Below are 27,681 nucleotides of genomic sequence, written 5' to 3'. Positions count from 1 at the left end.
AACGGCCAGCGTTGCTGCGGGGGTCGCGTGGCTTCCGTTCCGGGAGGGCGGGGCGGCATCTCAAACGGAAGGTGGTTGTTGTCGGTGCCGAAGCAGGTTTGAAACTGGGGATCGGGCCCGGCCGTCGTTGTTTGTAGCCGCTGCCCCTCTTCCGGGCTAGGCCGTTCCTGCCCGCCCCGCCTCCCTTCGGACCCCTGCGTCCCAGGCCCGGCTCCCCGCCCGACTTGTACCCCACCAGCCGCAGCCCGGTCTGCGGCCCGGCGGCCACGATGTCCCTTCACGGCAAACGGAAGGAGATCTACAAGTATGAAGCGCCCTGGACCGTCTACGCCATGAACTGGAGCGTGCGGCCAGACAAGCGCTTTCGCCTGGCGCTGGGCAGCTTCGTGGAGGAATACAACAACAAGGTGGGCCGGGCCGGGGCTCGGAACCCAGCTGACGGGAAGCGGGCCCCGGGAGCGCTCTTTCCGGGCTGGAGCCTCGACCCTAGAACCCTCCTGCGGACATGCTTTAGCGTCATGGAGCGGTTCCTCAGTGTCTGCCCCTGTGCTTGGGCTTTCGAACTGGTCACCTTTGATTCCGGCAACATTTCAGAATGTGTAGTGGGGAAACTGTGGCACCGTGCTGTAACTTGTCCGAGGTAGATTGGTATTGGCGTGTAGGTAACAGGTCTCAAACCCTAGTTTATACCCCAAAGCTACGCCATTTATTCCTCTCAGTTCCCCCCACTCCTGCCGCATTGCTTCAGTTCAGGGTGGGGGAGGGAAGAAGTAGTGATGGCTGCGAAGGAAAACGCAGACGTTTCCAATAGTGGTCGTGCTCTGCTGACTACACTAGATTTCTGCTAAGACTGTTTATTAAACGGGTTTCCCCGCCCCGTACTCCCCCTCCCCCCAAATACCACTCCTGGATTCCCGTCCCTTCTGCCAGGTCTGCCTTTTATTGCCTGTTGCTTTCTGATGTCCGACGTCATCAGAGCGATCTCTTGGAAATCTTGGCATGTATCATGATCCTGCCATTGTTTCTGAATAGAGAAAGATGACATTTGACCTAATCTTAGTCCCTTTTATGCTCGTTTGCAACCTTTAGAAGTAAGTGTTGCTGGACATCCGTGGATTTGCGACTCCTTCATGAAGGAGAAGGGGGAAGCTTTTAAGCTAACTGACAGTTCAGGGTAAATGTATTTTTGAAAGTTGTTGGGAAGAGTTTTCTTTGCCTCTTAATAATCTTCCTTTTATTGTATTAGAGTAAAAGTTGTTATTGATAGTGGTCAGAACAACTAGAAGCTTTGGCTAGTTGTGTTGAAAGCCTGTATTCCTGCTTACTTCTGTGAATATCAGATTTAAGAGTCAAACTGTAGACAATAATATGTTGGGTACAGCGGAAAAAGCCAGTAATCTAGGGTTTTGTCCTGATTAGCTCTAAGTTGTTGCACAGACCAGTATTATTATGCGTGATCCATAATTTGCTGTGGGTTCCGTTTTACACATGAAATTCCTGTAAAATACATTTGAATATTTTAAGTTTGTTTATTTTGTCAGGAACACATCTGTTTCTCTGGAGTAGGTCCTAACTTCTTTGGAATCTCTGAGAAAAGGATAAAAGGGATGGACTCTCTCAGTGTCTAGACAGTACACATACTCAAAAAGTTAACAAATCCCAGGGAGTATGCATGGATCTACCCTTGTCCAAGCAAGACAGTTTATTTTCTTTTCTCTGATGTCTCTTTCTCACATAGCAGGACAGGATTGGAATTCAAGGTCCTGATGTGGACACTGCATTAATAACATTAAGACCACTAGAACTGTTGCCTAAGGATACTGGGGTTGTAGCTCAGTGGTAGAGTGCTTGCTGAGCATGGGTTTTATCCTCAGCACCACATAGAAATAAGTAAATAAAAATAAAGGTATAAAAAATACATTATAATGTGTCTTTCAAGAGACTGGGATCTTTTCACACAAATTGATGTGTTTTTCTTTTAAGTTCTTTCAGAGTCATTGGGTCAGCCATAGTCCATTTCTGAGAGGAGAAACTAAGTCACACCTAGGCTACTGATGAAGTCAGTGGAGTAACTGATGTCAAACTTCAATTGCAGGAACTCTGTCCCAAAGTTTGTTCTTTGGTTTAGCAACTGCATGGAGTTCCTTCTTTATGCCAGGCACATGGGTAGCATGCAGACCAACAATCCCAACATTAACAGAATAAGCCATTAAAAAGATTTTTTTTTTTTTTTTGGTACTGGAGATTGAACATAGAAGCCCTCTACCACTGAGCCACACCCCGAGCCCTTTTTATTTTATTTTGAGATAAGGTGTATATCACCATGCCCAACTTAGTTAATTATACCTTAATTCACTCACATGATGCAGAGTCTTTAAACTATTTTTGTACTTCTACCTATTAGGGTTCTTTCCTTCTGTGTGCATGTGTGCACATGCATGCATACTGTGAAGGGCACACTTGAAAGCTGATACCAACAGAACACTTCTTATAATTGTTTTCAAATGCATAAAGCACATAGGAGTCCAAAAAGAGACCAATTAAATCAAACTACCAAATATCAAAAACATTTTTAAAACTGGTGATATAGCAGTATGTACCTTGAAATCAGCTCTTAAATTATACCATCCAGTTTAATTACCATAATTTTGAAGTAGTGTTGAGGATAAACAGCATTTCAAGATGTTTAACACCTGTAATATGATAGGAAAAAAACACAGTGATTCTGTTGACAACAAAGTCATAGCTACTCATACTGTAGCTGCCTTCGTTTGTAACTAAAATGCTAAATGTCACCTAGAAGTTAGTGAACATAAGGATGTAATTTCCAGTACAAGTTCATGAACCTGAAGTTAAGAAACCCTGCAATAAAGATCTGTGTCTGGGGGCTGGTGGGCAGTAAATTCCATCTTAAAGCACTGGTTCTTGGACTAAGTGTTAAAGAAACCTTGTCACAGGGGTGGTTGTTGTGTTTTATAATCTTTTTTGGTGTTGGAGCAGTGGTTCTCTAAATTACGGTATTTGAGAATCCACTGAGGGATTTGTATATTCTTGGGCTCCATCCCAGAAGTTAACAGACACAGTGGGCCAAAGAGTTACTTTGGCATCTGCTAAATAGAGGCAGGAATCTAATCTTTGCATCTGCATGTTCCTCAACATTGATTCTGCCCTTCCATCCAGGTTCATCCATGGAAAAGACTCTACTGCCAAAAAGCCTTTTTTGAGATAGTTTGGGTTGAGTTTTTTTGTTCATTTGTTTTTGTTTTTAAGAATTTTTTTTTTTTTTTTTTTTGTGCACCAGGGATCAAACCCAAGGCCTTGAGCTTCTAGCAAGTGCTTTATCACAGAGTTACACCCCTGGCCCCATGAGTTGAAATCTTAATCCTACTGCTTCCCAGTTTTTGGTGGCCTTTGGGCAAAAAGTCTCATTTTCCTATCTGCAAAAGGAGGGTAGTAAGTTCATTTTATTACCTTATAAGTTTGGAAGATTAAGTGAGTTAATGTGTGTAGTGGATTTAGGAACTCTGCCTGGCATGGAGTAAGCCACATGGAAATGTTAGCTATTTTTTAATCATCATCATTACTGTGTCTGTAATTGAAATATGTTCAAGGAGAATTATATGGATGTTGGGTAATTTGAACTATTATATCAGAAAGGTACTACAAAGCATCATTATGTTCATTCCCTGCTTTTTAAAGACCTAGGGGAAAGGTTCCTGATCTCTGCCCATTTTTTGGTCTTCCACCTTTGTGTAGCAGACTCCTGGTAACATATTGTGCTATTTAAGCCCATGTTCTCTTGTTCTAGCTGTCTTGCCCACAGTAACTCTGATATAAGAAGTTGGCATTTCTCCTGGAGTTTTTACAGTATCTGGTCTAGGCAGGTGGTTTTTTCCTTCTTTTATAGGGAAAAAAAGGGTGGCAGTTCTTGGGGTTGTGTTCTCTTAAGTACATGTTTCAGAATTGGTTTTAAATAAAGTTGGAAGAGTGGTTGGGACTTATTTTGCCCTAATATTTAATTAACCTACCATGTGTGCTCTTAAAATTTAATCTGTGTTGCTTCTCCTGAGATTTTAAATACAGTGTTACTTTATATATTTGGTACACTTGACTCTGGTATATGATTTTTCCTCTCTCAGTATTTGCCGTAGCCCATTAGCAGTCTTGTTCATTTACTCATTAATTGAACAAGTGTGTACATGTACACATGTGTTTTAGGCACAGAAGAAAACATCTGTTGCCTTTATTGGCAGATGAGAGATTGGCGGCAATGAAAAGAATGTGTTTTAGTAATTTTGACAGATATTTAGAAATTTACCCTGTTTTGCCAGGCCCTGGTCTGCCGTCAGCAAGGGAATTTAAAATGTAAAACTCTTCTGGTTTTAACTTCCTCCTTTATTTTTCTAGTCAGTGAAAGAACTAATTCCCCCATGAGACTACTGAATATATTGCTTTTTGCTCTAACCTTGTTCACCAGACTTACTGGAGATGCAGTGATTGAGCAAAGCAGAATTTCTCCTGGAGGTAGTCTGGCCTGCCTGAGGCCTTGCTGCTGGGACTGATGGGTCAGTCTCTGAGCCAGGAACCAAAGGGCTGCGGTACCAGAATGCATCTTAAAGTTTGATAGGGCAGGTCATAGGCATCTGTGGGCACTGCCTCAGAGTAAGTATCAGGAATGGGTTTGAAGGGAGGACAAATGGTGAAGACCAGGAAAAGCTGGTTTATACCCTCAGACTGTTGCTGTAGCTCATTTTGGTTATGTTAACAATTTTGGGGAAATGGTGCAGTGACTGGAGTTGTGTTGAACTGGATAACTTGGAAGCTTGTTTTAGATTGTACACACAAACATTCCTTTGTGTTTTGTGCTGTGCGTATATTAAAGTATTATATACAGTTTCCTCCAAGAGCTTATAATAACAAACAAGGTAGTGAACTTGATACTTAAAAAAAGAAAACATAGGTATGAATAATGTGTAATTTATGTTATTTGTGAAAGTGAAGATGTGATCATGCTTTCAAGGGTATTTTATATTTCCTATTTGCTCTTTAGAAGACATCAGACAGTAATTATTTATTTATTTTGCAGTACTGTGGATTGAATCCAGAAAAACTTTACCTCTGAGCTATATCCCCAGTCCTTTTTTATTTTGAGACAGGGTCTCACTAAATTGCAGAAGCTGATCTCCAACTTGTCAATCATCCTGCCTCAGTCTCCTGAGTAACTGGGATTATAGGTAGGTGCTATTGTACCCAGCCAGACAGTAGTATTTAGTTTAAAAATGAATTTGGGTAGTGGATGGGGATATAGCTCAGTTGGTAGAGTGCTTGCCCTGCATGCATTGGCCCTGGGTTCAATCCCAGCATCACAAAAAAAAAAAAAAAAAAAAAAAAAAGAGTTGGGGAAGGGTGGGAGGCTGGGGTTGTAGCTCAGTGGTGGAACATTTGCCTTGTATGTATGAGGCACTGGGTTCAAACCTCAGCACCACATAAAAATAAATAAAGGTATTGTGTTCATCTACAACTAAAAATATTTTTCAAAAAGAGTTATTAATGAACGAATATGGATTTGAAAATTTTTAAACTAAATAATTTGTGCTGTCACAGAAATGGTTTTGTTGCTCTTGTTTACTGGATATAATTTCCCAATGCATTGATGTGAAGGGATAGAATATCTAAACTCATTTAGTTATGGGGTGTGTATTTACTGTGATGAAGATGAGACAGATGCCATCAGAGCTTTGTGAATCAACTGGGGTGTTTTCACTGATAAACAATACATAGCAGGTGTGCATTCATTACAAATATATGTATCTGCCAAAGTGGAGCCACTTTAAAGAGTGAGTTTTGTCTTGTATCTAAAGTGGATACAAGCGTATGTTTAAACTGAAAGATTTTTACTTGCTAGAGAATCTGTTTTAATATAGTGGTTTGGCCTCTGATTATTTATAGGTTTTATAAATTTTAGAATCAATTTCTCTTTAAGGTGGCTCAGATTTTTCAACTCTTGTGCACATAAAATTGAGTTGAAGTTCATTGTGCCTTTTTTTCTTTATCCAAATTTTGAGTTAAAGCTTCATATGGTAACTGCATCCTGTTCAGACACTATCGTCTAAATTTTTCAAACTGTGTGGTGTTCACTAAAAATAGGAATAACAAAATCAAATCAAATTAAGGTCACAAACTTTGGTGAAACCCATGAAGTACAAATTGTCTGGATATTGTGAATTTTTTGTCCCCCTTTCAACTTAGTTTCTTCCAGACTCTCATACTTAACTGACAGTTACCTTTCAAATTTTGCACACACTGAGAATAAAATTGGGCCTTTACTATGGTGATTCCTATTTCCTCTTGTGTTTTAAGTGCAAACTAACATTTAAGTGAACATTAGCATCAAGTAGTGCAGACAAATGTGTGCATTTGCTTGATTCAGTTTATTGTGACCTTACCAGATTTGAATTGGAATTGCACCATTTCATAGATAAAGGAAACTAAGTATATTGCTGCACTTTTAAGTTTTCAAAACAGTGTTTAAAAATTGAAAAAAAAAAAAAAAGAGTTGGGGCTGAGGAGGTAGTTCAGGGGTTGAATGCTTGCCTAGCATGCTCAGGGTCCTGGGTTCAATCTCCAGTGCTTAAAAAAACAAAACAAAACAAAACAAAAAAACAAACAAACAAACAAACAAAAAACTACCCAAAAACTTGAGTAAAATGATCCTGCTTCACAGCCTTTTCTCTTTAGGGACTTTCCTTTCATTTCCCATGTTGGGTAGTGTTATAGAACATGGTTGTAGAAGGGCATTGGAGATAAGTGACAGAAGAAGCTTAGCAGGAGGACAGGGAAGACTGGAGAAGTCAGAGAAAAAGACTTAAGTGTCAACCAAAAGATGATGAAAGTCAGGTTTAGATTTCCTTATGCTTCTACAGTATGTAAGGAAGGCTAACAGCTATAGGAAGATACTGAGAAAGGAGTGCAGTGGCTGCAGAAATCTGTGATTGCAGATTCCAAACTCAGAACAGCTACAGTTCTCCAAAATAGGTTTTGATAGACAGAATCAATCTTTTGGGACAGTGAAAAGAGGGTGCATAGGCTGGCAGCAGGAGCTTCCCCAGACTGCCATTGACACCTTGGATAAGAAGGGAGCTAAGCTGTACAAAGAGACATATTGGTGTGCTACCTCTTCTGTGAGGCAGATGGAAGAGGCAGAACTGTGAGCAGCGTGGCGGTGCTTCACTTGTCTATTGGCTGAGCAGATGAAAAGGCTTCTCGTGTTTTGCTAACTTGGACCTTGGCCCTGGCCTTCCTCCCCCGGAGCCTCCTTCAAATCATCTGGGAAGAACCTGTCTCATTGAAAAGGAACCAGTATGAAAGCTATAGAAAGATACTATAAGAAAGGAGGGGCAAGTGGAAACACCTGTCAAGTGTTTCACTTCAGCTGAAAAATAATGGCCAGTCTTACCACTGAATTCAGAGAACTTAAAAAGTACAAAACTCTGAGCAGAGATACAATAGATTAAGTAAAATAAGGCACAGTGACAGGAGAAAATGGAACTGGCAGAGCACAGAAAGTAGTAGAAGAGAAAGCTAAAATTATCACAGGATTCAAAGCCACATTGAAACAATAAAGATAAGTATAAGCTGTCAAAAATAGAAAAGAATAAGGAAGACAATTTTTTTTAAATGAGAGAAGTTAGCCATTAGAATGTAATAAGTGTGGAAAAGAAAGAAGATCTAGCTTAGATGTAATGATGTCCCTGAAGAAAAGAGCCAAAGAAATAAAACCAAAAGCTCAAATACATAGTTAAAGAATTTAGAGGTAGAGATTTGAAGTGATGAGTTCATACTGTGTCTCAAGAAAAAATTCTCACAAAACATTTGGCACTGAAACATTTCCTAGGAAAATTTCTGCACTGTAAGAATGAAGAAAGAATTCTTTGGACATCTAGGCCAAATGATCAAGTCCTCTTTAGGAGGGGAAGAGGGGCTGGGATTGTGGCTCAGTGGTAGAGCACTTGCTTGGCATGTGTGAGGCCCTGGGTTTGCTCTTCAGCACCACATAAAAAGATAAATAAATAAAACAAAGACATGTGTTCATCTACAACTACTTAAAAAAAAAAAAAAGGGGAAAAGAATTTAGGCTAACCACATTTGATGACAGAAGGCAATGAAGTAATGTTTACAGATCTATAAATATTGTAGATTGTATTTTACTGTAAGTACCTGGGAGTATACTTGAGCATCTATAAGGTTTATATTGAAAAAATAATGCTGATGAACATGAGACAAGTCTTGAAAAATGAAAAGGTATATTCTGTTCTTGGATAGGAAAGATTAGCATCAATATCCATGTCCATAAACTTAATATGATCCCTGTTAAAAATACCACAATTTTTTAAAAAGTTGTTTTTTAGAACCAGGGTAAACTGATTATTTTTACGCATGTATTTTATAAGCATGCACACATTGTCAGAAAACTTCAGAAAAGGAAGAACAATGAAGGAAGCGGGGCATTAACCACCAAGATGTTAAAATAATCTATAAAGCTGTAGTAATTAAGATAGTTTGGTACTACTGTAAGGACTAACGAATGAACAGAAGAGAGTCCAGAAATGAACTCAGAATTCATAAAGAAATTTGGTTTGTGCAAAAGATGGTGCAATATGGGTGATGAAAAAGGTTTTTTAATCAGTGGCATTGAGACTAGGGGGAAAAACACCAGATTCTCTGTCTTAAACCTTGTACCAGAATTCCAGATGAATAAAAAAATGTGAGTATACAACTATAAAACATGGAGTATTTTGTAATCTTGGTGTGGGAAAGCAAAAAAGTAGGAATGAACAATACCATATGGAAATAAAATATTTTTGGCAAAACCAACTAACTCCACAAAGTCAAAAAATAAGTGATACATTGAAAAACTACATGTAACATTGTAGACCACACATCTCTTAAAAGATCAACAAGTCATGACCCAGTGACCCAATAGAAAAAGGGAAACAAATATGAATAGTTCTCAGAAAAGGTTATATAAATGATTCTTAAATATATGTAGAGCTGAACCTCATAAGAAAAGAATAGTTTCAGCTAAATAAGGGAAAATCAAAAACTGTAGTAACACACATTGAGTGTATATGTAGTTTCTCAGCAGTTGATATCAAAATTTAAAATGGACTTACCTTCAATCCTGTAGTTTCATTTTTTGGAAATTCATCCTGTAGTTATGCTCTCATAGTTCAAATGACTTATGTGCAAGGATTTTCATATTAGCAGTATTTGTAGTCAAAATAAGACAATATTAAAAGAAATAGTTGAATAAATTAAGGTACATCTATGCAGCTAGTAAAAGAATAGATTAGCTTTACATGTACTAATATGAACTTTTTAAAAACTTTTGAGTGAAGAAAACAATGTGCAGAATAGCATTTTACAAACTATTCATGTAAAAAAAAATGCATACATCCACGTGCACACCCAAATATGCTCATACATGGAAGGGGTACACAAGAAATGGGGAATGTTGATTTCTCCAGGAAAGGGAGCTAGGATGTAGGACCTTAATTTCACTGTTGTTGCTTTTGTGCCTTTCCAACATTGTAGCTTTTGTAAATATAACTAGTAAAAAAGTTAACATTAATAAAAATTAAATCATAGTACGATTTAAAAGTAATAAAGAGGACTGGAGTTGTGGCTCAGTGGTGGAGTGCTTGCCTGGCATGTGTGAAGCCCTGGGTTCGATCCTCAGCACCACATATAAATAAATAAAGTAAAAGGTCTATTGACAAAAAAAAAAATTAAAAAGAGTAATAAAGGAATGAATGATACCAATAGCAACAAAAAGCAAGGTCTCTTTATAAGTAAGAATTAGACCTGATGATATTAACATCAGAAAGAATTACATTCAAAGCAAAAAAAAAAAAAATGAAACAAAAGGAAATATTTTACAGTGTTAAAATCACAACCAAGGGCTGGGGATATAGCTCAGTTGGGAAAGTACATGCCTCACATACATAAGACCCTGAGTTCAGTCCGCAGCGCCACACACACACACACAAAATCACAACCAACAAGGGACTGGAGGTGTAGCTCAGTGTTAGAATGCATGCTTATATTGAAACTCTGGGTTTAATCACCAGTGTGCATGCATATGCATGTACATACACATGCACACACAACCCACTGAGAATAAATAAAATGTTCTAAGTCTTTACCTAAAATATAGCATTTAAAAGAAGCAAAACTTTTTTTTTTTTTTTTTTTTTTTTTGGTACTGGGGATTAAACCCAAGGGCACTCTATCACTGAACTACATTCTCAGCCCTTTTTTATTTTTTAATTTGAGACAAGGTCTACCTAAATTACTTAGGGCCTTCCTAAGTTGCTGGGGCTGGCCTTGAACTTGTGATTCTCCTGCCTCAACCTCCCAAGTTGCTGGAATTAACAGGAGTTGCTAATTTGAAAGCAAAAACTTTTAAAATGTAAGGGGAATTTGATAAATTATTAAAGGTGGTGTCATGTTTTTAAATTGTTAGATGAAGTAAACAAAATTTAGGATCCAGAGGATTAGAAAATAAAAGTTTGTTTTGATAAGTATATGGAACTTGCATCTAACAGAAAAGCAGTTTTTAAAAAGGTAACACAGGACTGGGTTGTAGCTTAGTGGTAGAGCGCTTACCTAGTGTGTGTGAGGCACTGGGTTCGATCCTCAATACCACATAAAAATAATTAAAATAAAAGCATTGTGTCCATCTGTAAATAAATAAATAAGAAGGTAACCCAGCTAGGCGTGGTGGCTCTTGCCTGTAATCCCAGCAACTTGGGAGGCTGAGGCAGGAGGATCACGAATTCAAAGCCAGCCTTAGCAACTTAGCAAGGCCAAGCAATTGAGCAAGACCCTGTCTCCAAATAAAGATATAAAAAAGGGCTGGGGATGCGGCTCAGTAGTTAAGCACTCCTGGGTTCAATTCCCAGTATAAAATAAAAAATAAATAAATAACCCAAAATAAAAAATAAAAAGATAACCCAATTATAAAAATTATTGATCATGTCTTAATTTTTTTTTTAATTAGGGCAAATCAGCTAACTGGGAAAAAATGCTACATATCAAAATTCATGGGAAAATGAATTCATTTTCCAAAATTCGTGGGATTTATCAGCTATGGTAAATCACTTACCCAAAGTCACATAAAGGGTAAAAGCAACTGGCATGATGGCTCTCGCCTCTATTTCCAGTGACTTGAAAGACTGAGTCAGGAGTATCACAAGTTCAAAGCCATCCCAGTAATTTAGTGAGGCTCTCAACAACTTAGCATGATCCAGTCTCAAAATAAAAAGGACTGGAGATACGTGGCTCAGTGGTAAGGGACCTCTGGGTTCAGTCCCCAGTAAACTGCATCCCCCTGCCCTGCACACACACAAAGAGCAAGAAAGAGAGAAAATAATGCTAAGGGGTTCAGAATAGAATTTGTGTCTAAAATTTTACCAGTCACCCCCTTTTTGGTTGGGGACTTCTTATCAAAGAAATTATATACAAATCATAATAGTCAAAAGGGAAACCTAGCTACTATTAATAACTGATGAACCATTTCTAATGTGGTATTGCTCCCTGATAAACCAAGTTGGAAAAATGCACTTTGGCCTTGAAGTTGAAGTGAGACTTTTCTACATTTTTACTTCTAATTCAAGGACAGATCCAACTTGATCTCCCCCAGAAGTTGTAGGTTCTGAGAAGCTGGTATAGAGGCTGGACATAGTCATTCTGGGAAGACTGATTTGCCTACCTGCTTAGGAGCAGAGTGAGCCAGAGAACTGTGAGGCATACCGAAGGGAGAGTGGGCAGGCTCAGCAGGGTGACACATGGACTGGCCCAGCTCGGGTTTTTCTTTCACTTCACAATTCTTCCTCCATTGGATGGAACCAGTTACTGGTTGAGATGAAAGATCAGGACCCCTCACCCTAAATATTCTTTCCCAGGGATAGAGGGACAGGAACACATCCTTCCTTTGAGCATGAATGGAAATATGGAGTAGGGAGAGAGAAGTTTAAAGAATAAGATTGCTATGAACAGTTTGTCATAGCACAGTTGAAAATCTAGATGAAACACATAGAGTTAAAGGAAAGCAAGTACTGCCAAACTTAAGTAGAAAACTTGAATAATTTTTGAAATGATGGAAAAAAAATGGAAAATATAGGCAAAGGCTTACTTCCAAATAGACATTAACCCCTGGAATTTTACAGGCTAATTTACCCAAGGAAACATCTAAGAGATAAAGGCACAATAACCATCTATAAGAGTTCCTACAAATCAGTAAGAAAAAAGTACACAATCCTGTAGGAAACTGGATAGATGTTCTGAATCTTAGGCAAGGTACTTAAACCCTGCATGCTCTTCTGGAAGTGTATCTCCTTCGTAGTTGAGAGGATTAAATGAGGTATCTCACATAAAGCATTCATAGTGCTTAGAGATGACCCTCATATGCTCTCAGATAGTAATTATTATTTCTCAAAAGTAGTCAATAGTACAATGTTGTTAAAGGGCCATTTTTCATTCATCAGGTTAGCAATTGTAAAAAATTGATTATTTTCAGTGTTTTCAAAGGTACAGGGAAATTAGCACTCTCATTTCTCATGTACTGTTAATAGTATAAATGAAAGCAACCTTTTTGAAGACTGGTAGAATTGAAAATGTGATATAACAACCACTTCTAGGGCTATCCAATAAAAACATTTGCACATATGTACAAAAATAAGTGAATAGGGATATTTATTCATTGTAAAACTGTTTATAAAAACAATGGGATACAACCAAAATAACAATAGTTAATTTATGGCATGCTTATCATAATCTGCTTTGAGGAGTGAGGTGGAACTATCTGTACAGACATGGGAAGATATTCTAAGATAAATTGGTTTTTTTTGTTTGTTTGTTTTTTGTTTTGGGTGCTGGGGATCGAACTCAGGGCCTTGTGCTTACAAGGCAAGCACTCTACCAACTGAGCTATCTCCCCAGCCCCAAGATAAATTGTTAAAAGCAAGTTGTAGAATAAATTTTACATACCAAGTCTGTGATTTAAAAAAAACCAAAAACCCAGGTGGGACTTCTCATCGGTGATGCCCACTTTTTTTTGCCAGTCACAGTGGTTTGGACTCTGAATATTCATTCACACACCCTTATGTGTTAACCTGTAACTAACCATTGTTGAAGTTGGGGGGTGAGGATGATGATTGTGCATTGTCGACTTTTTAGTGGGACATCAGTTTGCTGTAAGAGACTGCACAAGGTGTTTGATATCTGGCTCCCAAGCACCAGATGCCCACAGCACTTCCAGTTATTGTGGAAACCAAAAACACTTCTTCACACTGGGGAAAGATGTACACCCAGCTGAGCAGATAATGCAGTTTTGTGATTTGGGGTCAAGAGTGTAGGACTTGGAGTCAGAGAACCTGTATTGAGAACTTGTCTTTGTCTCTAATACTGGCTTTGCAATGTCGAATGTAATGGAAGCTTCTGGGTTAGTCTGGCAGGCTGGTCTAGGTGCCCTCTCACAGTAATAACTTCTGACTCTAAGTGTTAAGTGTAGTTCAGGATCAAGACTTCTATCGCTGACCAGGGATCTGATTTTTTTTTTATACTGCTCCAAAAAAAACAAATGCTTATGCTAGTTGGGGTATGGTGGCTCATATGGGTAATCCCAAAGACTGGGAAGCCTGAGACCAAAGGATCACAAGTTTGAGGCTACCCTGGGCAATTTAGTGAGACCCTGTCTCAAAATAAAAAGTTCTAGGGATATAATTCAGTGATAGAATGTCACTCTGATCAATCTCCAGTACCAAAAAGAAAAAAACAAAGAAAGGAAAAAAAAAGCTCATATGGCTCCACTTTGTTGTGTTGCAGGTTCAGCTTGTTGGTTTAGATGAGGAAAGTTCGGAGTTCATTTGCCGAAACACCTTTGACCATCCGTACCCCACCACAAAACTCATGTGGATCCCCGACACAAAGGGAGTCTATCCAGACCTACTGGCGACAAGTGGTGACTATCTCCGAGTGTGGAGGGTAAGCAGATGCTTGATTAGTAGCCAGACAAATGGGGTTTCTCACTGTCAGCTATTTGTGTGGAATCACAGAGAATGAGTTAGAGGCCAGTGTCATTGCAGTAAGGGAAAAGAAAGTGCAGCTTATCTGGCCTGACATTGTTTGGCTCAGCACATTTTCTAATAAATCCAGCCAAGATTTCGTGAGTCTTGCTGCTGGCTGTAGTCAGCCCTGGAAACCTGAGGCTTAGTTAATTAACCTGATGTGACTTGAAAAGCCTTCAGTGGGTGTCGGCACTCTTGGCACTTCTTATTCTATTGACAACTAAGATAGTTTTGAGTGAACTAAACCAAGTACCAGGCCATTGAGTCTAATAAATGATGTGAGTGGATCTTCGAACGCTCCTGCCCCTTTGCTGAGCTCACCATCAGCAGCATCCTCAGTAACCTTGGGCATTGTATCCAGCAGGCAAGGTGCCAAGATTCTGGGTAGAGCAAGGTAAGAAGACCCCTCTGGAAAGATTCAGGGAAGAAAAATTTAGAAAGCAAAGCTGGACAGAGGAGAAAGTTTGAAACAAGGTGACATTCAGGGAGTTTCTCTGGGTTTTTTTAGTCTTTATGATGAAAATGTTTTCCCTCATGTCTTAGATTTACTAAAATACTATCTAAACATGTTTTGTTGTTGTTGTTGTTGTTGTTTTGGGGTTTTTTTTGTTTTTTTGGTGAAGATAAAACTGGTTGATTTTTTTTTTTTTTTTTTTTTTTTTTTTCCGCCCCCTTTAGGTTGGAGAAACAGAGACCAGACTGGAATGTTTGCTAAACAATAATAAGAACTCAGATTTCTGTGCCCCCCTGACCTCCTTTGACTGGAATGAGGTGGATCCTTATCTTTTAGGTAAAGGAATTAGGGAGCATATAGTACAGTTTGAAAAAGCAAAGATACATATTCTCATGTATAACACTGTGCCAGTTTTTTGCTTCATTTTTTCAGTGTTGGGGATAGAACCCAGGGCCTTGTGCATGGTAGGCAAATGATGAAACACTGAGTTATACCCTTACCAGGCCAATTTTTAAGTACATCATCCTAAAACAGGCCAAGAAGTAGGCTAAATATAGAATGTAGTTATTAATTCCTCATGTGGGGTTGAGCTTTCCATGTGTGTATATCTTGTCTCTCATTAAAATCTAAGGTCCCGAGGTAATAATTTTGTACTTGACCCTCCCTGTGCTAAGAAAGTGTTTGTGGTATGTTGTCCCCGGGCCAAGCAGATGAACAGGAGGGAACTGTGCTGTGGAACCTCACCCCTGGCAGCCTCTGACTTGAAATGGTGTTTGTAGGTACCTCAAGCATTGATACGACTTGCACCATCTGGGGACTGGAGACAGGGCAGGTGTTGGGGCGAGTGAATCTTGTGTCTGGCCATGTGAAGACCCAACTGATCGCCCATGACAAAGAGGTAATGACACTTTTCCTTTTCTTCTTTCCTCAGTTGTGTTCTGTGCCTGTATGTGAGATGTCAGGCTGTTCTCTCACTGTTGTACTTGTGACATAAAAAATCATGATGCCAACATGCTTCTTGTCCAAATTAAAAACAGTAATGTGTCAAAACAGCAGCTGTGTTGTGAACTAATGCTTTTGGTTTTTTTTCTTTTGGTATTAGAGATTGAACCAAGAGATGCTTAACCACAGAGCCACATCCCCACTACTTTTTTTTGAGGGAGTTAGTCCTGGGGATTGAACTCAGGGGCACTCCACCATTGAGCCACATCCTCAGCCCTATTTTGTATTTATTTGGAGACAGGGTCTCACTGAGTTGCTTAGCACCTCACTTTTGCCACAGTTGGCTTTGAACTCTGGATCCTCCTGCCTCAGCCTCCTGAGCTGCTGGGATTACAGGTATGCAGCACTGCACCTGGCTCCCAGCCCTTTTTATTTATTTATTTTTTATTTTGAGTCAAGGTCTCAGTAAGTTGCTTAGGGCCTTGCTAAGTTGTTGAGGCTGGCCTCAAACTTGTGGGGTCCTCTTGCTTCAGCCTCCCAAGCTGCTGGAATTACAGGCATGCACCACCATGCCCAACAACTAATGCATTTTTTGACTGATATGAATGACTTAGGATAGTTTTATCATTTTTCTTTTCATGCCAGAGGTTGCTGGGGTTTTGGGGGTTCCCCCTTACCTTGGTACTAGGGATTGAATCTAGGACCCTATATATGCCAGGCAAGTGCTCCAACACTAAGCTATATCCAGCCCTTTTTGTTTGAAACAGGATGCCAACTCTGTTTCCCAGGGTGGCCTCAAACTTTGGATCCTCCGGCCTCAGCCTCCCAAAAAGTTTATCTTTTTTCTTTTCTTTTCTTTTTTTCTTTTTTAATAACGAAGTCCCTTATAGACAACTGGAAACTGATGTGATTAAAAATAATCTTAGAGTAATACTTGCCTCAAAACATAATAGCTTTTTTTTGGAGGGAAGAGAGGCAGGCTTGATAGACCAACCTAATTTTCAATTTTTTGTCTAAAAAGGTTTTATTAATTTTTGTACTTTTAATCTGTCAGAAAAGCTATTGGTGATGTGTTTTAGTCAAAGCATTCCTTTGATGATTTGAGGAAATGGTCATAAAGTTTTCTTTCCAGAGCCATTCCATGCTCCTATCTCATTTCCTGGAGGTCATGTTTCCTTTTCTCCCTTACCTACATAGCTAGGGGTATTAATATTTGTACAGGAAAAAAAGAATGTCAGGTGAGGCCCTGCAATCAGTCTCCAGTGTGGCCAAAAGGGAAAAAAATATGCCTTAACATTATGCCAGAAACTTGAGGTTGTCAAGAGACTAGGAAGGTGGCAATCAGGTTATCATTTTTAGTAAGGGATTGTTCTTCAGGCTTCTGTACTCCTAAGCATAAGATTTGTTACAAAGACTACTTGAAGAGTTTGTCCTGCAGAAAGGACCAGTGAAGAACTTCTGGAAACCCTCTTGGGCATCATGTGGAACAATGCTGCATTTTAGTTATGTGACAGCCTCACCCACTGTTCTCTGTTAGATCCAACCCAGAGATGGGAATTACTCTGATAGTTGAATTGGAAGGACTTAAACCAGGAGGTTGCTTACATAGATACTGTTGGAGCTGAGAACCTACATAGGCAGCAGTGAATAACTGAGAAGCTAAGAGTAGTAGGAAACTTACATTGCCTGTATACCAAAGGTGCCAAAGAAGGAGGCAGGGTTACTGGGTTTACCAGGCAGAAATGTTTCTGAGACCAGGGAGAGGAGGAAAAAGTACTCAGCTTCTCTACTTTCCACCATCCATTTCCCATAGGGCTTCCCATGGTTGAACCTGTTAGAAACAGCCCACAGAGTGGGACTGCCAAAATCAACCTGTAGGAATCAGATCCCTATGGTACAGAGAGGAGCCGCTGGGGAGAATCAGGAATGGATCTTAGCAAACAGGCCCTGGCCCACTGCCCTGGCCTTGATGGATGGAACCCAAGGATGGTGGCTGTGAAAGAAACAGGAATACCTTTTAGAACCTTTGCTTTCTCTCAGTTCACCTCTCTCTCTAAATAAAGACTTGTTTGCTAGGGGAGGAGAGGGGGAGATGGTGGAATGAGACAGACATCGTTACCCTATGTACATGTATGATTACACAAATGGTGTGAATCTATATCACGTACAACCATAGAAACAAAAAATTGTACCCCACTTGTGTACAATGAATCAAAATGCAGTCTGTGTAAAAAAAAAAAAAAAAAAAAAAAAGAAGACTTGTTTGGGAGGCTTTGTGGCTGCCTGGTGAATCATAGTAGAGGAAGGTTTAGTATATTGGGAAGTTTTTTGTTCCTTTGTTTCTGATGAACCATTCAGGTGGAGATTGGATGAAGAAACAATCACTTAAAACTGAGAGAGCTTTGTGCACTGAGCCTTACTGTCCCTGGGCACCTATGTCTCTGTCCCAAAGATGACACTTTGTGGCACCCGAGCTGACACCATAGCACACACATACTGCTAAATGAGGCTGCCCTAAAGTAACTGGACAGCACTTGACAAAACTTTGTTGGTGTGTCAGGCCTGAGTACCTCCTATTGATGACTGACCCAGGTACCTTTTGAACCGCTTAATCCCTGCCATAGAAGGAAAAGCGTAATTTCTTCACAGTCAGCCAGGAAAAAAGGAACTTAGGAGGCTGGATAGAAATAGATACTCATTTGGCAATGTCTCTCAGTAGGCAGAACCTTAGGCGGGCAGGAGCTGCAGTGTCTAGTGAGAAATTCCACCCATGTCCCCCCAGAAGTCAGCTGTCATTGTTATCCTTGACTGTAGAAGGTTGATTTCATTTGGCATTTGGTTTTCTGTCTGTCCATTCGTCTGGCACTGGCTTTGTGTGTCTCCCTTAGTCCCTCTCTTTCTTCAAAGTTCTCCATTGCTGTCTTTCTCTGTTTCCTCAGAGATATTAGTGATATACAATGTTTGTACCATATTATAAATGCATAAAAAACAATGTTTGAAAACCTATATTCATTCATTTTTGAATATAAGCCCTCTAAGAGAAGAAACAACATGTCCTAGGGCAAGAGAGTGATCCTAAACCCTTGTGAATATAGGAACACCTGAGCCTCCCATGATTCAAAATTGCTGTTACCTCTTTCTGCAAATCTCAAGTCCAGGTTTCATAGCAGAACCAGCTTTTCTGCTGTTAAGTGGCCACGGGAGGGCTGGCTTCCACTTCTCACATTCATGATCTTAACCATAATGTGGTCATGGACCTTCCTCTCATTTCATTCAAGTGAAAGCCACCAGAACTCAGGAAGTAAGTGTCTCAGTCTTGGAATGTGACAGAAGACAACCACTGACTCTGATTTCCACTGAGCCTATGTATATAGAATGCTTGCTCAGAGTTATTTGTACTGTGGTGATTACCAGGGATATGCCTTTTGTTTCATCACAAGTGTTGGAGAAAGAAGACTTAGAAGTCAGGACTTGGAAAGGAGAGCCATTGGTGCCAGAACTCTGGGGTTCCAGTACTCACAGACACGATATGAGTTCATTTATCTGCTTTTGTGTTTTGAGGTGGGGTTCACATGAACTGACCAATTTCCCTGATATAGGAAAAGGAAGTGACAGATCTGAATCTGACTGAAGTTTTGTACTCACCAACAGGTGTATGATATTGCGTTTAGCCGAGCTGGGGGTGGCAGGGATATGTTTGCCTCTGTGGGTGCCGATGGCTCAGTGCGTATGTTTGACCTCCGCCATCTGGAACACAGCACTATCATTTATGAAGACCCACAGCATCACCCACTGCTTCGCCTCTGCTGGAACAAGCAGGACCCTAACTATCTGGCCACCATGGCCATGGACGGAATGGAGGTGAGCATACCATGTAGGCTTATATAGGCGCTGTCACCTAACTCCATCACTTCTTAGCATAATTTTAGAAGACTGGTTCTCAACTGCTGGTAATTTTGCACCCAGGTGATCTTTGGAAATATTTGGAGACCTTTTTGCTTGTCTCACACACAGTGGGAGGCAGTTAGTGCTTTTGGCATTTAGTGGGTAGAAACCAGGGATACTCCTAAACACCATATAATGCACAGGACAGTTCCCAACAAAGTATCATCCTACCCAAAATGTTAATAATGCCAAGATCAAGAACAAGGACTTTATGTTAAGATTTTCTGCTAACTTGAAGAATTGGAGTTGGAGCCAAAACAAGCAGTATCTAAAGAGCAAACCAAATCATTTGTGTTTATTGGGCTGAGTGAAAAACAGGCACTTTTCCCCATCCACCTCAGCAAGCAGATGTAGAAATGACAGTGACTTGATAAAGGAGTGAATTGTGGGTGGAGATGATGCAGTAGTTAACCTTGGTTTTGTGAAGCAAATGCCTCAGACTTCTTACATTTCAGGTTCGGTTTTGGTGAGGCTGTCATTTTTCCCAGTTGAGATGCACAGAATTCTTACTGCAGGCAGCTACCAGGGGCCACAGTATAGCTTAGTAGTAGAGCTCTTGCCTAGGATGCACATAACCCGGGGTACAATCCCCAGTATTGCAAAGAGAAGAAAAAAAAAAAGAAATTTAAGCACATACTGGCCCTTGGTCATCCAAACTTATGTTGTCTACTCCTCCTTTTCCCCTTCCCTATCAGTCTAAAGGTCTGTTGTTCAAGATAGGGACTATAAACTACTCATATTCTTTATTTTCTTATTCATCAACCCTCAGGAAATCCTGCCTTTAATATTCTTTAAATCCACAAATGAACAGGTTATGTTTTAAAAAAAAAAAAAATTGTATGTGTAATGTGTTTTGCTTGTTTTCTTTCACACCCTGCAGTTTCTGGGCATTTTGCTTGTATTTCTACAGGTGGTGATTCTGGATGTCCGAGTTCCCTGCACACCTGTTGCCAGGTTAAACAACCACCGAGCATGTGTCAATGGCATTGCTTGGGCCCCACATTCATCCTGCCACATCTGCACTGCAGGTAATCCTGATGGGAAGAAATTAACAAGGGGTAGTGAGGAAACCTGCCACTCCTGAGTCCTTAGGAATGTAATCCTTACTGTTTCCCAGGGATAGTTTTAAGAGATGTATACAAAGTAACTCACTCTGGAGCCTCCCCATACTTCCAGATCATCTTGTACCCTTGGTGGAGGTCTGAGCATCATCCATACATTAATGACCTTGTGTATTAGAAATGGGCCTGTGCCTCAAACTGTCCCCTGGGAAACTAGGCTCACACAGAAAACTCAGATTCAAGAAGAGGCATCCCTCTTGGATGTAACAGAATCTTGGGGAGTGCCAAGACTTTCTGACTTCACAATAACAAATCTACAGGAGCTCTGAATGTATTAAAGAGCACATAACCTTGCCTGATCAGTATTGTGTGATTTACACAGTTCCCATTTCACCATTTTTCCAGACCAGAAAGAGTACCCCTTAAAAATACACTGGTTGTCAGTGTAACTTTTATTCTAGAAATAATGCAAGTCTGTTATTAAAAATGAAAATAATGCAGAGGTATAATAGGAAGGTAAAAGTCATCTTTTCTCTTTGCTGTGTCATTTCCACCTCTGAACCACTCTTCATAGGTGACCTTAACAATAGTTTGGGTGTCTTCTTTTTCCCCAGTGCATCAGGCTCTGTGCGTGTGTGTGTGTGATTGAACCCACGGGCACTTAACCACTGAGCCACATCCCCAACCCTTTTTATTTTTTATTTTGAGACAGGGACACACTGAGTTGCTTTGAACTTGTGATCCTCCTACCTTAGCCTCCTGAGCCACTGGGATTTCATGCATGCACCACCACACCCAGCCCATCAGGCTTCCTTCCAACATATTTTTTCCTCTCCTCTAGCCCTATGATGAACCTTATTCACTATGTAGCCAAAGAAACAATGTGAATTGGTGGTTTTCTGCCATCATAGTATTAATTTGACTAGTAGGAAGCATTTTTCAATTATGGTCCTCTGCTTATGCCTTCAGGTCTCATCGAGGAACACTTGGGGGCCTGCTGCCACCTTCTAAACCCTATATTGTGGTCTGCCTTCTTCATTACTGCCCTCTTTTTGTCCAGTAGTGTGAATAAGGAGGGAAAAGGAAGATAAAAGTGTTACCCATCATTCATAGAGAGTAGTACTGACTTGGGCAGATGCCCTGTCTTCTGCTCCAGCAGGCTGCCTCTGCCTGGCTCCCTGCTATTGTGTGTGCTGCACTTGTTTTGAGTCCCTTTCATTGAAAGAGCTGTTGCTTAAGAGTGCTTTGTTGAGCATTAAGGATCAGGAGCTCAGGGCTTTGGATGCATTGAGAGTTTAAAGCAGTGCCTCAGATCTCTTGACATAGACTACTCCTAGAAAGGGGATCTTATACTCTTCCCATGTTACATGGACTTGATAAGAGGCCACTATTGCCCATAGTTAGCCTAATCTTATTAGGGTCCAGTTTATTCAGATTCTGGTTATATCAAGACTGACTTTCATATCAGGATGGGTAATGGAGTCAGGGAATGCTGACTTTGAAAGTCATTACTTTTTTTTCCCCTCTTAGCTTAAGAGTTTATTACTTATGTTATAAAACTCATTTGACCAGCCAGGCATGAGCCTATAATCTCACAACTTGGGAGGCTGAGACAGGAGGATTGCAAATTTGAGGCCAGTGTTGGCAACTTAGCAAGACCCAGTCTCAAAATAAAAAAAGGACTGGGGATGTAGCTCCAGGGGTAAAGCACCCTGGGTTCAGCCCCCAGGACCAAATAAAAAGTAATGTAACCACAATACAGATCACTTAGGAAATGGAGAAAAATAAAGATAACATGGTCTTTCTAATGTTGTTGTGACTGAAAATGACTTCATCTTTTGGGATCATTTTTATCCTAATGCTTGAGCCTAATGAGAGGTGCTCATCTAGTCCTAATCTAATGTCCTAACTCTGGTGCAGTATGCATGGGGCCTGAGGACGTATGTGACCTGGAATAAAGGCTAGATGTGTGCTCTGTCACTCAGTGACTGCACAGCTGTCTGACTTTGGGCAAGTGCCTTAACATTTCTGAATCTGTTTCCTCATCTATGAAAAGGGGTCTTAAAATAAAACTGTCCTCACAGGTATTGCTTTGTCAACTGTGACTCATTTCCCATTGCCAGAGTTGTGACATTGCTTGCTCACTTTCTTTGGCCCTAGCGGATGACCATCAGGCTCTCATCTGGGACATCCAGCAAATGCCCCGGGCCATCGAGGATCCTATCCTGGCCTACACAGCCGAAGGAGAGATCAACAACGTGCAGTGGGCATCCACTCAGCCTGACTGGATTGCCATCTGCTACAACAACTGCCTGGAGATACTCCGAGTGTAGTGTCGGTGGCTCCTCACCCACGAGGCAGGGGCCTCTGTGTTTCCTGTCTCTGCCCCACCCCAAGTAAGAAGAAACATGTTTCCAGTGGCCAGTATGTCTATTGTTGCTTTGCACCCACTGTTTCCAGAAGCTGCTCTAGGAGTTCCCGGCCAGTCACCCGTCACTCTCTGTGCCGGACTCAGTGCTGTGTGGCTCCTCCTCAGCCCAGGGCTGAGTTTTACTATTTTCTCTCCTTTCCTCTTCTCCTTTGCTTCTTTAATTAAACATTTCTGTGTATTTGTTTGTCAGCTGTTGTGTTAATGAGCACTGGCTCTGTTTGTATCCATCTGCCCTAGCTGTCTCTGTCTGTTTGCTGCCTAAGGCAGTAGTCCATGTCTTCCCCATCCATATCCATGTTAGCACTTAAGTGGGAACAAATACCAGTTTGAAGTTGTCTTTTCTCCTGATATCAGTGTCTTCAAGAAATCTCAACTTTGTATATTTTTTATCTATCAGGCTAATTTTTTTATGAAAAGAATTCCATTCTTCCTGGTTTCTTCCTTTGTTTCATAGTCCTCTGTTTTTGCACCTTTCTCTCTTCCTTCAGTGCCTGGAGCAGGTACTGAGTCCTTGATCCCATGAGCAGTTTACCTTCCCAAGTCACTGCCTGAGTGGCACACATCTGACCAGGAATCTCACACTGCCCTGGTGCTCTGAAGTCCACCGGCTTCTCAACCTTTTCTCAGCCTGGCCCTTCTCAAGGGCTTTCTGGGCTCTAAGAGAGATGTAGGAGGCCTCTGTTACACTCTGAAGTTCCTGTGTCAAGCCCCACTGGTACCTGTTGGGCACTTGTTAGAACTGAGATAGGCAGGTACCTGGGAGGACCAGGCTAAAGGGGAATTGTTTCAGGAAAACTAAATTGAGATTATGTTCCTAGTACCCAGTTCCAGAGTCTGTTTCTCCCTCCAAACGTAAGCCCTGGGCTGCTTCATTTCAAAACTGAATGATAGGCAGGGGTGATCTCTAAGCTGAACTTGGGTATTGGTTTGTTGAGCTTCCTGTGCCTGATGGGATATTGGATATTGGCCCCTCTGGATTGAGTGCTCTGAACAAGCACCTTCCTGAGAGGTACAGTCTGTGCGTTTGACCTTGAACAAGATCATTAGAGTGGGGGATACCGACAGCATCATAAGGGATGGACTAATCTGCTGTGATGATCCCAGGCCATCAAGTAAATAGCTACAAAAGAATCACAGGCTCCAGGGCCAGCCAGCTAAGAGCTCTACCCTTATCTGTCAAACTCACCTTCACCCAGTTTAACTTCTGAGCAGTATTGGACTTGTAGTCTGAAGTTCTGTGTTGACTTACAGGCCACAAATGTCTGTTTCCGTTACTTGAATGTGTTCCACAGAGGGGGCTGTCATGTAATTCCAACTTCGGATGAGCCTTAGGGCAGGCACAGTTTGAAACGTGCTGTGGGGAGAGTTCACCTAGCTCATCAGGCTCTATCAAGTGCCTGAAGGTTTTTTAGACCTTCTGAGTTGCTTGTCTGAGATTTGGAGAGTAGCAGGCCTAAAGGCCAGTGGTTTTGTCCTCTTAGGCTCTCACCTGCTCAAAAAATAAAAGTTAACTTGATTCTTCTGGGCCCTTAAACTCATGGTTGTCTTTGTTTTCCACAGCTGATAGAGTCGTATGCTAAAAGTCATGGCTAGCTTTACCATACAGGGGCTTGTCCCACAGGAGAGGCTTTTCTAGTCAGGGTATTTCTGCTCTGACTTTCTTACTTTGTCATTCTGATTTGGGGATCTGCATGGCCATCTGCTTGAGGTTGATTCTCCTGCATTTACCACCAGATATGCACTGTGTTTGAATATGTAGAGTGAGCAGTTCTTGGCTGACCCTCTTCTCTGCTTTTAATTGTGTTTGCTAGTGATTATGGGGTCTTCCTCTAAAGGTAGCAAGTCCAGCTGAAGACTGTTGCCCTAGGAGGCCCCCAGTTCCTTTCTGTGGAAAGAATCTGCAAAGGAAGTCATAGTGGTAGCAGGGACTAGTCCTGCTGGGGATGGCCTGTCTCCTCTGAGTTCTTCCCTCCCTCCGCAAGACAGAGTCTTGCTATGTTGTCCAAGCTGGTTTCCAACTCAGCCTTCCAAGTGGCGAGGACTACAAGCACATGCCACCATGCCCATCTTCCACTGAGTTCTAAGTCTGAGTTGCAAGGAGATTTATTAACTGGAACTCAAAAATAATAATTCAAAGAATTTAATTAGCAGTAGTTGTTAAAATAGATTTTGAGGTAGCTATTTACCCAGGAAACCACCCACTTCTGATGTTTTTTTCCCTGTTGCCCTATGGACTTCCAGACCTGTCGTTCTGCCTTAGACTCTGCAGTGCAGTCCCTACTCCTCTGTGCCCCACTTGGGACAAAAGTGAGACTCCTCTCTTGCTTTCCTTAGCAAACACATACACACACAGTTGTCAGGTTACTGGTGTTTTGTCTCTTGCCCTCCTATGAGGCATGTGGCCTTGTGGCTGAGGTGGGGATTTCTGTAGTCTAAGGATGTGGAAAGTCTTGTAGTTTTAGTTTGTAAAGTAGATCTCTTTAATTTGTTTTGGTTCTCAAACTGACAGCCAATGAGGGCCTCCTAACCTGATCTTCTTGAGATGTAGCTTGGACTTCACTAGGAGGCCACAGAGGACTCTGGGTACCTGCGATAATGGCCCTTTGACTTGTGCTTGGCAGGCTGAGCCACAGGTACCTCTGCTTCCCAGGTCTGCTCAACCTGGTGACTCCAAGGCATTCAAGGCCTTGAGCATTACACTCAGGAGGTTGGTGCCCTGTCCTTCCAGGGAGGAATGAGCCCTAAGGTGTTAGGACTTAAAGAAGAATGATATTTGATAATGGTGAGAATTCCATATAGAATCAGGTTCAGCTTTCAGAAAATTGGCTAAGATTCAGGAAGAACAAAAAAAAATTCAGAATCCTACAATGTGTTTATGGTAGTTGAAATTTTAGGAGGAAATTTAGGTCGTGGGAAAAAGTGGTGTTTCTGTGGATAAAGGGAGGAAATGTTAGAGGGCATTTCGGATCTGAAGCAGGGAAGCATTCAGATTGTTGTGTGACCGTGGAATGAGACTGTTCTCACCTGGACCAGCTAAGAGCTCTACCCACACTTGTTAAACTTCCCCCTGACCCAGTTTAGGTTCTGAGCAGTATTGAACTTGAAGTCTGCCTTCCTGGATCAGTCAGTGGTACTGGGTAGCTGTGAGACAGGATGGGTAGCTATGAGACAGGATGATAGCTCAGGTCAGAGGGAGCCCCTCCCTGTGGCAGGCAGCCATATCTGATGTTTGGTGGATGGTAAGAATCCACAAGCATTGGATGTCCTGTGACCATTCCAGACCACGGTTCTTCTTGATTGTAGGTTTGCACAGAGGTGGTAAACAGTCGTTTTCCCGCCTTCCTTTTTCTTTTCTTTTTTCTTCTGCCCCTTACCTTTCCGCTGTAGATCTTTCTCCCTGCTACAGCCTGGACTCTGGATTCCTAGGCTGTAAGGACATACAGGAATTGCAGGGAGGGCTTCCCAGATTGCCCTTTACTTTCCCACTTTAAGAATGTGACGTCTCTTTGGTCTGCCTGCCTTGGAGTAGGGGATTGAAGTAGAGTCTTTTCCCCTTACTGTCTGCACTCCAGGATGAGGAAGGAGGGTCATGATTGTGCTTAGGTTGAGTTTTCTGGGAAGAGAGCTAAGCCGAGCAAAGCACAGGGAACCTGGGCCAGGCTTTCTGAGAGTTGTCTTCTCTGTGCTGGCTGCGCCACTGCTGAGAGTGTCTTATGTTGCAGAGCCTTGCCCACCTCACCCACCTCACCCTGTCCTCCCACCGTTGTCATTGCTGCTAATGGTCAAAGTCAAATATGGGCTGCATGAGATGGCCAGGTCCTTTCGGACTGCTTTATCTGGATGTCAGTTTTTAAACATGGAAACATGCAGGTGCCTTCTGAAAGAGGCTTGGACTGGTATGTCAAACCAGAAACAAATAAGCTAAAGAAAGTTTGAACTCCAGAAGGAAGATGGTGACAGTTTGTGTGACATCTGGAAAACATACAAGCACCCACGTTTGGGACAACCCAGTGAAGACGAACTTGTGATCACATCTACTATTTAAAAGAAAAGTTCTCACCTTGGGTTGATTGTGGTATAGGGTGTGTTATGAAAATTGTTGAGCTGAAGCTTCGAATTGCTTTAGTCCAGTATGAATCATTTGCTTTGGTTCCTGTGTATTTTATGACCCCTCTGTCAGTGATTTTGCCTCGCTCCCCACCTGAGTGTGAATTTGTAGCATGATTGTATAAGCCTCTATGTAGAAAATGAAGATTTCTTGTTCCCTGAAATGTTATCTAACCAGTCTTTCTGTGCCCATTAGCCTAGTATGTCTGAACTTACTTTCTTGTTATATATCTAAAATTTCCCTCTATCCTGTAGGTTTTGTGGCATCCCTTTGTCAGATGGAGAGGAAGCTGCCCCCTTACAGAACTGTACTGTAACTGTTTTTCTTTTATAAATATTATTTTCGCAGGACTGATTGTACACAGGGCTTGTAATAAAATTTTAACACTGTGCTGTGAAACCACACTGAGGATCTCCACTGAAGGCCACTTCAATGGCGCTTGAAAGTGGAGTGTTTCTATGACTTTAGTTCTTGTTTCCTAAGTACATTAAACCTAATTTTCACCCTTTCATTCTGTTTCAGCCTCCTGTATAAGAAGTACCGTATTTTCTGCCCATCATACTTTGTAATAAAACTTGAACATGTATAGATTGAATTTCTTCTTGTGATGA

The 27,681-nt window shown here is 41.2% G+C and overlaps 1 protein-coding gene across 2 annotated transcripts; it reads left to right on the top strand.

Annotated features, from left to right (window-relative positions):
- Positions 1–57: 57 nt before the first annotated feature.
- Dcaf7 (DDB1 and CUL4 associated factor 7) lies at positions 58–27,665 on the top strand. Of its 2 annotated transcripts, XR_007107696.1 has the most exons (8): positions 58–407; positions 13,888–14,046; positions 14,808–14,919; positions 15,363–15,481; positions 19,177–19,386; positions 20,381–20,498; positions 22,692–22,927; positions 27,593–27,665. XR_007107696.1 is itself a non-coding variant. In XM_047544576.1 (7 exons), the coding sequence occupies exons 1-7, from the start codon at positions 270–272 to the stop codon at positions 22,862–22,864; spliced, it is 1,029 nt and encodes a 342-aa protein (XP_047400532.1). In that variant the 5' UTR covers positions 58–269; the 3' UTR covers positions 22,865–27,659. The 2 variants fall into 2 exon arrangements, 1 of the variants encoding a protein (XP_047400532.1); XM_047544576.1 differs by having other exon boundaries at positions 22,692–27,659.
- Positions 27,666–27,681: the final 16 nt, after the last annotated feature.

Source organism: Sciurus carolinensis, chromosome 3, assembly GCF_902686445.1.
Source record: "Sciurus carolinensis chromosome 3, mSciCar1.2, whole genome shotgun sequence".
Classification (NCBI taxonomy): Eukaryota; Metazoa; Chordata; class Mammalia; order Rodentia; family Sciuridae; genus Sciurus; species Sciurus carolinensis.
The sequence above is the reverse complement of the archived record's forward strand: the minus strand, read 5'-3'. Positions and strand labels throughout refer to the sequence as shown.

What these genes read in the sequence shown, in the direction of transcription:
- Dcaf7 (XM_047544576.1), top strand. Translation starts at nt 270, where the DNA reads ATGTCCCTTCACGGCAAACGGAAGGAGATCTACAAGTATGAAGCGCCC. An exon ending in ACTATCTCCGAGTGTGGAGG is followed by an intron (nt 14,047 to 14,807) that starts GTAAGCAGATGC and finishes CGCCCCCTTTAG; the next exon opens with GTTGGAGAAACAGAGACCAG. An exon ending in TGATCGCCCATGACAAAGAG is followed by an intron (nt 15,482 to 19,176) that starts GTAATGACACTT and finishes ACTCACCAACAG; the next exon opens with GTGTATGATATTGCGTTTAG.